At 36.2% G+C, this 15,024-nt stretch overlaps 1 protein-coding gene across 1 annotated transcript in view; it reads left to right on the top strand.

Annotated features, from left to right (window-relative positions):
* The window catches only part of ADAM32 (ADAM metallopeptidase domain 32), a 176,570-nt gene that overhangs the window by 27,540 nt on the left and 134,006 nt on the right, over positions 1-15,024 (top strand). The window contains exons 5-6 of the mRNA XM_025278234.3: positions 687-763; positions 2,098-2,272. Of these exons, the coding sequence (XP_025134019.3) occupies positions 687-763; positions 2,098-2,272 (252 nt within the window). The remainder of the gene's footprint in view (positions 1-686; positions 764-2,097; positions 2,273-15,024) is intronic.

Here is a 15,024-nt window from a genome sequence, read left to right as displayed (position 1 = left end):
ATATCTTTTTCTAGATCTTCAATTTTTTTTTGTGACCTTAAATTTTAGACATCTCATTTTAGCAGACTATCAGAATTGAAAGAATATCCAGAGTCACAATCTTTGTCTTTTAATTAATGACCTAAATTTATATTTTGGAAAATAATTTTACCTAAAATATGATATAAAACCTTGGAAACAGGGTGTAAATTAATACACCAAGCATTGAACTGAAAAATGGCATTAATATAGTGAAAGTGGCAAACCTGGGAGATGTTTTTTTCTGAATGTCTTTTTATTCACAATGATATAAACAGTATACTGCTACTGCTAAGTCACTTCAGTTGTGTCCGACTTTCTGTGACCCCATAGACAGCAGCCACCAGGCTTCCCTGTCCCTGGGATTCTCCAGACAAGAATACTGGAGTAGGTTGCCATTTCCTTCTCTAATGCATGAAAAGTGAAAAGTGAAAGTGAAGTCGCTCAGTCGTGTCCGACTCTTGGCGACCCCATGGACTGCAGCCTACCAGGCTCCTCCATCCATGGGATTTTCCAGGCAAAGTACTGGAGTGGGGTGCCATTGCCTTCTCCGATAAACAGTATAGAGCCTATGAAAAGTATTCAGAAAGTTCTAAGTATAAAAAGTAAAGAAGTCATTAGACAGTTTTGTCAACTCCTAGGTAACTACTTTACTTTCTCCCTTCTAGGGTCAATGCTACTACCAAGGATATATTGAAGGATATCCGAATTCTTATGTCACACTTAGCACGTGCTCTGGACTGAGGTTATGTATATTTTGTCCTTAATATGCAAACACCATAGTTGTGATATTTGGCTGCAGTGAACTGGTTAGTTTATTCTAAGTGTGGAGCTGGTGGAGGATTTCCATGTGGAGAATATTCCCATGTGGATATTCCCATCATACCACTGAATGATATATTCCTCTGAATATGTTTCTTCTCTTATTTCTACTCAATTCCCAGACAGACCAGAGACTTTTCACAACTTCCTTGAAAGTTTAGATTTCCTGGTGTCCTTGCTTTTTTTCTTTATTGTGGAAATGACAGATGAACATGTTTGACTACAACAAATTGGAAGAGCTAAGTTCTGGGTAGCTTTTTTTCAGTGAATATTTTTGTACCAGTTACTAGACTAGTGTTTGGAGATATAAAAATGCATAAACGAAGCATGCCTTTTCACACGGGAAATCATCTGCAGAGAGAGGAAGCACTTTTGTATAGACAAATAATAATTATTATAGTACTTACTCATTTTTTCTAGTAATATCACTGTCTTAAACTCTCTAAGAGTCGTAAAGTTTCCTCCTTTGTGCTTGGAGGGCTTTCCATTCTGTCAGGACATTCTTCATCTTCATTTTTGTAGTATAGGATCCTTGTTTTCACAAATGAATTTTACTTGGTGCTTTTTACATGGAATTCTAAAATTTGGTTTTTAGAGAATAGTCGCTAGAACTGTTACCTATATTCAGGGAAGAATACTTATAAAAGTTGTTTACTCTTTATTACTTAAATTTCTTATTCAGATTATGTACATAAACAAAATTCATAAATGCCTTATAATTACTGCTAAATTTTATTTTATGGATAAAATTGCTCATTATGTATCCTTTTGTTATACAAGCAATGTAATCATTATAGTGCAAAACAGATCAAAATTTTTACAGATTTCTATATGCTATTGCTTTCATTAAATCACTGACTTGGAGGACAGGGGAGTGACTTGATCACGTAATGCTGTGTACACAGTACTGCTGCATACCTAAGCAACTGATTATGTAATTTCTGATTTAATAATTTCAGCTATGTTTATAACCATAAAGAAAATTAGATGGATAGTTTGTTTTTGGAATTGGGAAAATTTTTATTTTTGGTCTCTTCAGAGTCATCTCCAAAATACAAAGACTGTGGGACAAAATACAGAGCCCAAAAACATTCTGTATCTTTTCTTTCTTCTCCTTCCCCTCTTTCCTTCCTCCTCCTCATCCTCTTTTTGGAATTCTGTCAGAGTTTTATAATATAGAATTAATTATAGAATTGGTTAAAATTAGAATTATAAAATAGAATTAAAATCAGTAAAATTTTGTCCTTAATTTTACAGAGGAATATTACAGTTCGAAAATGTTTCTTACGGAATTGAGCCTCTGGAATCTGCATTTGAATTTCAGCATCTTCTTTACAAACTAGGGAATGAAAAGAATGAATTTGCAGTTCTTACTGAAAATAAAGATACAGAACAAAACCCAATGGACTATAACATTTTTATAAGTGAAAAAGTGAGTTGTGTATGTTTTATTACTCTTTCAAGGCAGTTATTGTTTCTATTTATTTTTAAAGGAAATTTATTAACCCGTTAGATAGCTGTAGCTACTTTTCTTTAACATTCTCACCTTTTCTTAGCCTTAACAACTTCCTTTGAAACATACATTACCTTTTTCTCTTTGCAACAATCATTTACTTTTTATAAACTATGCATATTAGTGCATATTCAATATAAATGTTAAAAACTCACTTCCTGCTTTTATCTCTGTATTCCTGGAAATTATCAATTAATCAAATATTTATGAAATCTGCATTTATAACCAAGAAATCAGCATTAATTAAATTATAGATATAATTAAAATGTCATAAGTTGAATTGCCATGTATGGCCAATGTAAATTGTTCACCTGTATAACTGCATGTTTTGGTCCTCACAAAAGTAGTTATGAAAGAGAAAATATTTTTGCCAAGTAAAAGTGGCATTAATATGCATAGTTTATACAAGAAGTATATGGAAGTGTTCACAATATATGTTCTCCTTGGCTTCTGTCAGTTTTTTTTTAAAAAAAATAGACCAAACTCATCAGAATTTAGCCAGACATGTAAAAATTAAGACATTTCTCAACCTCTCTTGCACCTAGGTAGAATTTTGTGACAAAGTTATAGATACTGACATGTGACAGATGTAACGTGTCACATCTAGATAGAGTATCCACGTTACATCTGTCACATGTCAGTATCTATAACTTTGTCACAAAATTCTACCTAGGTGCAAGAGAGGTTGAGAAATGTCTTAATTTTTACATGTCTGGCTAAATTCTGATGAGTTTGGTCTATTTTTTTTAAAAAAAAAACTGACAGAAGCCAAGGAGAACATATATTGTGAACACTTCCATATACTTCTTGTATACCTGTGGCGGATTCATTTTGATATTTGGCAAATCTAATACAGTTATGTAAAGTTTAAAAATAAAATAAAATTAAAAAAAAAAAAAACTTAAAAAAAAAAAAAAAAAAAAAGAAAGCTTATCCTCTTCTCTTTTGCCCTTTCCTGCTGGCTGCAGTGTGAACATATTGGTACATCCTAGTCCACAATGATGGCAATGATACTGTACGTAGCGGAGCAGTAAGGTAGAATGAACCTTGCTCCTGAGGAGTTTTTAAGACTAAATCACCATGCCTCTTCAGTCTTTTAATATAAGAGAGAAATAAACTCCAATTTGTTTAATCCATTATTCTTGTGTCTCTGTTATAGCTTCTAATCCTATATCCAAAATAATACAGGTCTGAAATGTACAATGAAATGTACATGGAGTGCCAAAGTACTCAATGCTATCACACAAACACATATATATTTTAAAATGAAATTTTATTTACTAAATATGAACAATTTTATTTTCATTCTAAGAATTTAGGAGAGTAATCTATAATGGCTTAGATTAACCAGTATGGTGGACATTGTTGGTGTTCTGGCCAAATTCTGTCAGATCCTTTTTTACTGTATTTTTGTATAGTGGGACATTTTGTCTTTGGTTGTGCTTTTTAAATATCTAAAATATGTTACTATATTTTAAAAGCTATTTTTACTTAAAAATTTTCTTCCAGTTTTCTTGAGGTATAATTGGCAGTGTGTTGGTATAAGGTATACAGCATAATAATTTGATAAATATATTGTGAAATGATCACTGCGATAAATAGTTAACATCTATCACAATATATAGTGTACAATTTTCTTTTTTTGTGCTGAGAACTTTTAAGATTAATTCTCTTAGAAACTGTCAAATATACATTGAAGTATTGTTAATTATAATCACCATGATGTGTATTCTATTTCCAGAACTTATTTATCTTATAATGGAAATTTATACTTTTTGATCACCTTCACCCATTTATCCCACTTCACAGTACCTACCTCTGGCAACCACCAACCTTTTTTCTGTACCTATGAGTCTGGTATTTTGTATTTGTTTTCTTCCCTAAGATTCCACATATAAGTGAGATCATATGGTATTTGTCTTGCTTTGTCTGACATTTCCTTTAGCAAAATGCTCTCAAGGTCCAATCATGTTGATGCAATGGCAAGGTTTCCTTCGTTTTAATGGCCAGTAACATTCCTTTGTGTGTGTGTGTGTGTGTGTGTGTGTATGTATGTATGCATGCACCAAGTTTCTTTATCCATTCATCAATTGATGGACATTTAGGTTATTTTCATGTATTAACTGTTCTAAATAATATTGCATTGAACATGGGGGTGCAGATAATCTCTTCAAGATGGTGATTTTTGTTTCCTTGGGATAAAGACCCAGAAGTGGAATTGCTGGATAATGGTAGTTTTTTCAATTTTTAAAATTTTTATTGGAGTTTAGTTCGTTTACAATGTTGAAATAGATTCAAGGGTACAGCAAAGTGATTCAGTTATACATATGTATGCATATATTCTTTTTCAGATTCTTTTCCGTTATAGGTTACTAGAAGAATTGAATATACTTCCCTGTTCATTTATATCACCTTTTTAGATCCACATATAAATGATATCATGTGATATTTGTTTTTCTCTGACTTACTTCACTTAAAGTGATAATCCCTACATCCATCCATGTTGTTGCAGATGACATTATTTCATTCTTTTTTTTTTTGGCTCACTAATATGCCTTTATATACATATAACACATCTTCTTTATCCATTCATTTGTTTATGGATATTTAGGTTGCTTCCATGTCTTGGGTATTGTAAATAGTGCTGCTCTGAACACTGGGGTGCATGTATCTTTTTGAATGAGAGTTTTTATCTTTTGTGGATATATGCTGAGCAGTGGAATTTGCTGGATCATATGGTAACTCTGTTTTTACTTTTTAAAGGAATCTCCATACTGTTTATTCTCCATAGTGGCTGTATCAGTTTACATTGCTAGCAACAGTGTAAGAGGGTTCTCTTTTCTCCATACCCTCTCCAGAATTTGTTATTTGTAGACTTCTTAATGATGGCCATTCTGACCAGTGTGAGGTAGTACCCCTTTTCAGTTTTGATTTGCATTTCGATTAGGATGTTGATCATCTTTTCATGTGCCTATTGGTGATCTTTATGTCTTCTTTGGAGAAAGGTTTATTTAGGTCTTCTTCCCATTTTTTTGATTGAGTTGTTTTTGTTAATATTGCTCTCTATGAGCTATTTGTACATTTTAGAGATTAATCCCTTGTTGGTTTCATTGTTTACAAATATTTTTCCCATTTCATAGGTTGTCTTTTTGTTTTGTTTATTGTTTCCTTTGCTGTGCAAAAGTTTATAAGCTTAGAAGTTTGATTAGGTCCCAATTGTTTATTTTTGTTTTTATTTCCATTACTCTAATAAATGGCTCCAAAAAGATACTGCTTTGATTTGTGTCAAAGAGTGTCATGCCTGTGTTTTTCTCTAGAAGTGTTACAGTACCCAGTCTTACATTTAGGTCTTTAATCCGCTGTAAATTTATTTTTGTGAATGTGTTGTTAGAGAATGTTCTAATTTCATTGTTTTACATGCAGCTGTCCAGTTTTCCTGGCACCGCTTATTGAAGAGACTGTCTTTTCTCTGTCTTATATTCTTGCTTCCATTGTCCTAGATTAATTGACCATAAGTGCATGGGTTTATTTCTGGGTTTTCTATTCTGTTCCATTAATCTATATGTCTATTTTTGTGCCAGTATCATACAGTTTTGATTATGTAACTTTGTAGTATAATCTGAGGACAGAATGTGATTTCCTCCAGCTCCGTTTTTCTTTCTCAAGATTGTTTTGTCTACTCAGGGTCTTTAGTATTTCCATATGAATTAAAAATTTTTTGTTGTAATTCTGTATAAAATGTCTTGGTGATTTCATAGGGATTACACTGAATTGCCTCAGGCAATATGTTCATTTTGACAGTATTGATTCTCCCAGTGTAAGACCATGGTATATCTTTCCATCTGTTTGTTCTGTCTTCAAGTTCTTTCATTAGCATCTTAAAGATTTTGGAATACAAGTCTTTTGACTTCTCAGGTAGGTTTATTCTTAGGTATTTTATTCTTTTTCATGTGGTGGTTAATAGGACTGTTGCCTTAATTTCTTTCCTAATCTTTTGTTGTTAGTATATAAAATGTAACATTTCTGTGTATTAATTTTGTATCTTATAATTTTACAAAATTCATTCATGAGCTCAAATAGTTTTCTGGTAGTGTCTTTAAGATTTTCTATGAATAGTAACATGTCATCTGGAGACAGTGACAGTTTTACTTCTCTTCAAAGTTAGGTTACGTTTATTTCTTTTTATTCTCTGATTGCTGTGATCAAGACTTCCAAAATCATGTTGAATATAAGTGGTATGAGTGGACATCTTTCTCTTGTTCCTGATCCTACAGGGAGTGTGTCCAGCTTTTCACCACTGAATATATGTTAGCTGTGGATTTGTCATAGTGAAATTGCTCAGTTGTGTCCAACTCTTTGCGACCCCATGGGCTGTAGCCTACCAGGCTCCTCCGTCCATGGGCTTTTTCAGGAAAGAATACTGGAGTGGGTTGCCATTTCCTTCTCCAGGAGATATTCCCAACTCAGGGATTGAACCTAGGTCTATCACATTGTAGGCAGATGCTTTACTGTCTGAGCCAAATTTGTCATATATGGTCTTTATTATGTTGAGGTAGAAAAGATTCTCTATGCTCAATTTCTGGAGAGTTTGCTTTAAATCATAAATCAATGTTGAATTTTATCAAAACCCTTTTCTACATCTATTGAGATGATCATAAGTTTTTATCTTCAGTTTGTTAATGTCATATATCACACTGCTTGATTTGCAAGTATTGAAAACTCGTTAGTCTCCCTGGAGTAAATCTCACTTGATCATGATGTATGATTCTTTTAATATGTCATTGGATTTGGTTTGCTGGTGTTTTGTTGAGGATTTTTGCATCAATGTTCCATGGTAGTCTAGTGATTAAGACTCCTTGCTTTCTGTGCAGGTGGTGCAGGTTCAACCCCTGGTCAGGGAACTAAGATACCATATGCTGCATTGTGTGGCCAAAAACTTAAGTCTAGGATCAGCTGACTTCACAGGATAATTCTACCAAACATTTAGTGAAGAGTTAACATGTATCCTTCTGAAACTATTCCAAAAAGTTGCGAAGGAAAGAACACTTCCAAACTCATTCTATGAGGCCACGATCACCCTGATACTAAAACCAAGCAGAGATACAGTAAAAGAAAATTACAGGCCAATATTGCTGATGAACATTGATGCTTTTGTTTGGAGTTTTAAAATTGCTGATTTAACTTTATTATTTATTTATTTTTTTGATTTAACTTTAATACTTATGGTTGTTTGGTTTATATTTTCTGTTTCTTCCTGGTTTAGTCTTGAAAGATTGTGCCTTTCTAATAATTTATCTGTTTTTTTTAGGCTTTCTATTTTATTGATGTTTAATTGCTCTTAGTAGTCTCTTATGATCCTTTGTATTTCTCTGGTGTCAATTGTAACTTCTCTTTTTTAATTTCTGATTTTATTCATTTGGACACTCTCCCTTTTTTCTTGATGAGTTTGGCTAAAGGTTTATCAATTTTGTTCATCTTTTCAAAGAGTCAGCTTTTAGTTTCACTTTCTATTTCATTTATTTTGCTCTGATCTTTATGAATTCTTCCCTTACACTAACTTTGGATTTTATATGGTGGTCTTTCTCTAATTGCTTTAGGTGTAATATTCTGTTGTTTATTTGAGATTTCTCTTGTTTCCTGAGGTAAACTTGCATTGCTGTAAACTGGCTTCTTAGAACTACTTTTGCTGCATTTACAGGTTTTGGATCCTTATGTTTTCATTTTCATTTCTCTTTTTGTATCCTTGTGTTTTCATTTGTTTCTACATACATTTTGATTTTCTCTTTGATCTCTTCAGTGATCCATTGGTTGTTTAGTAGCATACTGTTTACCTTCTATGTGTTTTTGTTTTTGTAGTGTTTTTCTTATAGTTGATTTCTAGTCTCATTGAATTGTGGTCAGAAAAGATGCCTGTTACTTTGATTTACTAAGGCTTGTTTTGTGGCATACCATGTGATCTATCCTGTAGAGTGTTCCATATGCACTTGAAAAGAACATGTATTCTGTTCTTTCAGATGGAATGCTCTATATATATCAATTAGGTTCATTTGGTCTGTTGTGTTATGTAAGGCTTATGTTTTCCTTATTGATTTTCTGTCTGGATGATCTGTCTCTTGATATAAGTGGGGTGTTGAAGTTCCCTACTACACTTGTATTACAGTTGATTTCTCCTTTTATATCTGTTAATATTTGTCATATATTGAGGTGCTCCTATGTTCAGTTCAGTTCAGTGGCTCAGTCGTGTCTGACTCTTTGCGACCCCATGAATCGCAGCACGCTAGGCCTCCCTGTCCATCACCAACTCCCAGAGTTCACTCAGACTCAAGTCCATCGAGTCAGTGATGCCATCCAGCCATCTCATCCTCTGTCGTCCCCTTCTCCTCCTGCCCCCAATCCCTCCCAGCATCAGAGTCTTTTCCAATGAGTCAACTCTTCACATGAGGTGGCCAAAGTACTGGAGTTTCAGCTTCAGCATCATTCCCTCCAAAGAAATCCCAGGGCTGATCTCCTTCAAAATGGACTGGTTGGATCTCCTTACAGTCCAAGGGACTCTCAAGAGTGTTCTCCAACACCACAGTTCAAAAGCATCAATTCTTTGGCGCTCAGCTTTCTTCATAGTCCAACTCTCACATCCATACATGACCACAGGAAAAACCATAGCCTTGACTAGACGGACCTTTGTTGGCAAAGTAATGTCTTTGCTTTTCAATATGCTTTCTAGGTTGGTCATAACTTTCCTTCTAAGGAGTAAGCATCTTTTAATTTCATGGCTGCAGTCACCATCTGCAGTGATTTTGGAGCCCCCCAAAATAAAGTCTGACACTGTTTCCACTGTTTCCCCATCTATTTCCCATGAAGTGATGGAACCAGATGCCATGATCTTCGTTTTCTGAATGTTGAGTTTTAAGCCAACTTTTTCACTCTCTTCTTTCAGCTTCATCAAGAGGCTTTTTAGTTCCTCTTCACTTTCTGCCATAAGTAAGGGTGGTGTTATCTGCATATCTGAGGTTATTGATATTTCTCCTGGCAATCTTGATTTCAGCTTGTGCTTCTTCCAGCCTAGCGTTTCTCATGATGTAATCTGCATATAAGTTAGGCACATATATATTTATAATTTTATATCTTCATATTATATTGATCCCTTGATTATTATGTAGTGTCCTTTTTTGGTTCCCTGTAACAATTTTTATTGTAAGTTTGTTTCTAAATGGGTCTATTTCATCTGATATAAGTATTGCTATTTAAGCTTTCTTTTGATTTCCATTTGTGGAATATGTTTTTCAATCCCCTCACTTTCAGTTTGTGTGTCTCTCTAGATCTGAAGCAAGACTCTTGTAAACAGCACTTATATAGGTCTTGTGTTTGTATCTATTCAATTGCTGTATGTGTTTTGGTTAGAACACTTAATTTCTTTGCATTTAAGATAATTATCAATATTAATGTTCCTGTTGCCATTTTGTTAATTGTTTTTGGATTTGTTTTGTAAATCTTTTTTTCCTTTTTCCTCTTTTGTACTCTCCTCTTGTGTTTTGATGACTGTTGAGTATTTTTAGTTGTATGTTTAGAATTTGTTTTCTTTTTTGTATGTATATCTATTATGGATTTTTGTCTGTGGGTCAGTTAGTTCAGTTCCTCAGTTGTGTCTGACTCTTTGCAACCCCATGGACTGCAGCACGCCAGGCTTCCCTGTCCATCACCAACTCCCAGAGCTTGCTCAAACTCATGTTCATTGCATTGGTGATGCCATCCAAGCATCTCATCCTCTGTTGTCCCCTTCTCCGCCTGCCTTCAATCTTTCCCAGCATCAGGGTCTTTTCTAATGAGTCAGTTCTTCACATCAGGTGGCCAAAGTGTTGGAGGTAACATGAGGTCTGTGTATATATGTGATTATTTCATGTTGCTGATACCTTAATTTTAAATGCATTTAAATAAACTTGCATTTGTACTCTCTTCTCACAATTACTATTTTCAGTATCACATTTTTACATTTGATTGTTTTGTGTATCTCTTAACTGCTCTTTGTTGATGCAGATGATTTTACTTTTGTCTTTTAACCTTCCCAGTTACTCTGTGTATGTATGAGTTCCTACCTTTACTGTATGTTTGCCTTTGCCGATGAACTTATTTTGTAATTTTCTTATTTCTAGTTGTAGCCTTTTATTTATTTATTTATTTTGTCTAGAAAAGTTCCTTTACCATTTGTTGTAAAACTGGTTTGACTGTGCTGATTTCTTTTCATTTTTACTTGTCTGTAAACCCTTTGATTTCACCATCAAATCTGAATGAAAGTCTTGCTTGGTAGCATACTCTTAGTTTTAGCTTTTTCCTTTTTATCACTTTAAATATATGGTGCCAATTTTTTCGCGGCCTGAAGAGTTTCTGCAGAAAAATCAGCTAATAGCCTTAAGGGAGTGCTCTTATATTAGTTGATTTTCTTTTCCTCTTGCTGCTTTTACTGTTTTCTCTTTATGTTCATTTTTTTCCGTTTTGATTATAATATGTCTTGGTTTGTTCCTTTTTGGGTTAATCCTGTATGATAGTCTCTGTGCTTCACCGTTTCATTCTTCAGCTTTCAGAAGTTTTCAGCTATTATTTTTTGAAATATTTGTCAGGCTTTTTCTCTCTGTGATCTTCTGGGACCCCTATAATGTGAATATTAGTGTTCTTGGTATTGCCCCAGAGATCTTTTAAACTGTCTTCATTTCTTTTCATTCTTTTTTTCTTTCTGGTCATCACCAGTGAGTTCTTCTACTCTCTTCCAGCTCACTGATCAATTCCTCTGTATCATTTAATCTACTATCAGTTCAGTTCAGTTCAGATGCTCAGTTGTGTCCGACTCTTTGCAGCCCCATGAATTGCAGCACGCCAGGCCTCCCTGTCCATCACCAACTCCCAGAGTTCACTCAAACTCATGTCCATCGAGTCAGTGATGCCATCCAGCCATCTCATCATCTGTCGTCCCCTTCTCCTCCTGCCCCCAATCCCTCCTAGCATCAGGGTCTTTTCCAATGAGTCAACTCTTCACATGAGGTGGCCAAAGTACTGGAGTTTCAGCTTCAGCATCAGTCCTCCCAAAGAACACCCAGGACTGATGTCCTTCAGAATGGACTGATTGGATCTCCTTGCAGTCTAAGGGACTCTCAAGAGTCTTTTCCAGCACCACAGTTCAAAAGCATCAGTTCTTCAGCGCTCAGCTTTCTTCACAGTCCAACTCTTACATCCATACATGACCACTGGAAAAACCATAGCCTTGACTAGACAGACCTTTCTTGGCAATGTAATTTCTCTGCTTTTGAATATGCTATCTAGGTTGGTCATAACTTTCCTTCCAAGGAGTGAGTGTCTTTTAATTTCATGGCTGCAATCACCATCTGCAGTGATTTTGGTGCCCCCCAAAATAAAGTCTGACACTGTTTCCACTGTTTCCTCATCTATTTCCCATGAAGTGATGGGACCAGATGCCATGATCTTCGTTTTCTGAATGTTGAGCTTTAAGCCAACTTTTTCACTCTCCTCTTTCACTTTCATCAAGAGGCTTTTTAGTTCCTCTTCACTTTCTGCCATAAGTAAGGGTGGTGTCATCTGCATATCATATTTCTCCTGGCAATCTTGATTTCAGCTTGTGCTTCTTCCAGCCCAGCGTTTCTCATGATATACTCTACATATAAGTTAAATAAGCAGGGTGAAAATATACAGCCTTGACATACTCCTTTTCCTATTTGGAACCAGTCTGTTGTTCCATGGCCAGTACTAACTGTTGCTTCCTGACCTGCATATAGGTTTCTCAAGAGGCAGGTCAGGTGGTCTGGTATTCCTATCTCTTTCAGAATTTTCCACAGTTTATTGTGATCCACACAGTCAAAGGCTTTGGCATAGTCAATAAAGCAGAAATACATGTTTTTCTGGAACTCTCTTGCTTTTTCGATGATCCAGCGGATGTTGGCAATTTGGTCTCTGGTTCCTCTGCCTTTTCTAAAACCAGCTTGAACATCAGGAAGTTCACGGTTCAGTATTGCTGAAGCCTGGCTTGGAGAATTTTGAGCATTACTTTACTAGCATGTGAGATGAGTGCAATTGTGCGGTAATTTGAGCATTCTTTGGCATTGCCTTTCTTTGGGATTGGAATGAAAACGGACCTTTTCCAGTCGTGTGGCCACTGCTGAGTTTTCCAAATTTGCTGGCCTATTGAGTGCAGCACTTTCACAACATTCTCTTTCAGGATTTGGAATAGTTCAACTGGAATTGCATCACCTCCACTAGGTTTGTTCATAGTGATGCTTTCTAAGGCCCACTTGACTTCACATTCCAGGATGTCTGGTTCTAAGTGAGTGACCATACCATCCTGTTTCTCTGGGTCATGAAGATCTTTTTTGTATAGTTCTTCTGTGTATTCTTGCCACCTCTTCTTAATATCTTCTGCTTCTGTTAGGTCCATACTATTTCTGTCCTTTATCAAGCCCATCTTCGCATGAAATGTTCCTTTGGTATCTCTAATTCTCTTGAAGAGATCTCTAGTCTTTCCTATTCTGTTGTTTTCCTCTGTTTCTTTGCACTGATAGCTGAGGAAGGCTTTCTTATCTCTCCTTGCTGTTCTTTGAAACTTTTCATTCAGATGCTTGTATCTTTCCTTTTCTCCTTTGCTTTTCACTTCTCTCCTTTTCACAGCTATTTGTAAGGCCTCCCCAGACAGCCATTTTGCTTTTTTGCTTTTCTTTTCCACGGGGATGGTCTTAATCCCTGTCCCTGTTCAATGTAATGAACCTCAGTCCATAGTTCATCAGGCACTCTATTTATCAGATCTAGTCCCTTAAATCTGTTTCTCTCTTCCACTGTATAATCATAAAGGATTTGATTTAGGTCATACCTGAATGGTCTAGTGGTTTACCCTACTCTCTTCAATTTAAGTCTGAATTTGGCAATAAGGAGTTCATGATCTGAGCCACGGTCATCTCCTGGTCTTGGTTTTGCTGACTGTATAGAGCTTCTCCATCTTTGGCTGGAAAGAATATAATCAATCTGATTTCGGTGTTGACCATCTGTTGATGTCCATGTGTAGAGTCTTCTCTTGTGTTGTTGGAAGAGGGTGATTGCTATGACCAGTGCGTTCTCTTGGCAAAACTCTATTAGTCTTTGCCCTGCTTCATTCTGTACTCCAAGGCCAAATTTGCCTGCTGCTCCATGTAACTCTTGACTTCCTACTTTTGCATTCCAGCCCCCTATAATGAAAAGGACATCTTTTTTGGGTGTTAGTTCTAGAAGGTCTTGTAGGTCTTCATAGAACTGTTCAACTTCAGCTTCTTCAGCATTATTGGTTGGGGCATGGACTTGGATTACTGTGATATTGAATGGTTTGCCTTGCAAACGAACAGAGATCATCCTGTCGTTTTTGAGATTGCATCCAAGTACTGCATTTCAGACTCTTTTGTTGACCAGGATAGGTACTCCATTTCTCTTAAGGGATTCCTGCCTGCAGTAGTAAATATAATGGTCATCTGAGTTAAATTCACCCATTCCAGTCCACTTTAGTTCACTGATTCCTAGAATGTCGATGTTCACTCTTGCCATCTCCTGTTTGACTACTTCCAATTTGCCTTGATTCATGGACCTGACATTCCAGGTTCCTATGCAATATTGCTCTTTACAGCATCGGTCCTTGCCTCTATCACCAGTCACATCCACACCTGGGTATTGTTTTTGCTTTGGCTCCATCCCTTCATTCTTTCTGGACTTATTTCTCTACTCATCTCCAGTAGTATATTGGGCACCTACCAACCTGGGGAGTTCCTCTTTTAGTATCCTATCATTTTGCCTTTTCATACTGTTCATGGGATTCTCAAGGCAAAAATACTGAAGTGGTTTGCCATTCTCTTCTCCAGTGGACCACATTCTGTCAGACCTCTCCACCATGACCTGCCTGTCTTGGATGGCCCCACAGGGCATGGCTTAGTTTCATTGAGTTAGACCGGGCTGTGGTCTGTGTGATATGGTTTAAGTGTGTCTGCCCTCCGATGCCCTCTTGCAACACTTACTGTCTCACTTGGTTTTCTCTTACCTTGGATGTGGGATATCTCTTAATGGCTGCTCCAGCAAAGCGCAGCCGCTGCTCCTTACCTTGGATGAGGGGTATCTCCTCATAGCCGTCCCTCCTGACCTTGAACGTGGAGTGGCTCCTCTTGGCCCTCCTGCACCCGTGCAGCCACTGCTCCTTGGACATTCAGTTATTCTTCACCTCTGGTCATTCTTTCTTTCTTTCTTTCTTTTTTTTTTACCTCTTTGTTAAGAACTTCTAACTTCTTGCTCTGTGCATCTATTGTCCTCCTCAGTTCTTTGGTCACATTATAATCATTCTTCTGCCCTCTTTCTTGGGTGGGTTGTCTGTTTCTACTTCACTTAGTTCTTTTGAAATTTTATCTTGTTCCTTCTACTGGAATGTATTTTTTTTGCCTTTTTTTTTTTAAAATCTAAATTGCTATTTGTGTTTTTATGTATGTGGTAGGTTGGTTACATTTCTCAACTTTGGAGAACTGGCCTTCTGTAGGGGATGTCATATGCATTCCAGGTCTTAAGTAGGTCTTGATGCTAATGTGTCAAGATTGCAGCCACTAGTAGCAGTGTTCACATGGTTGAATGTTTCCAAATATGCCTACTATCAGCGGTTATATCACCAGTGC

This window comes from Bubalus bubalis, chromosome 1 (genome assembly GCF_019923935.1).
Source record: "Bubalus bubalis isolate 160015118507 breed Murrah chromosome 1, NDDB_SH_1, whole genome shotgun sequence".
In the NCBI taxonomy this organism is placed as follows: domain Eukaryota; kingdom Metazoa; phylum Chordata; class Mammalia; order Artiodactyla; family Bovidae; genus Bubalus; species Bubalus bubalis.
Note: the sequence above shows the minus strand (reverse complement) of the source record. Positions and strands in the feature narration are given on the sequence as shown.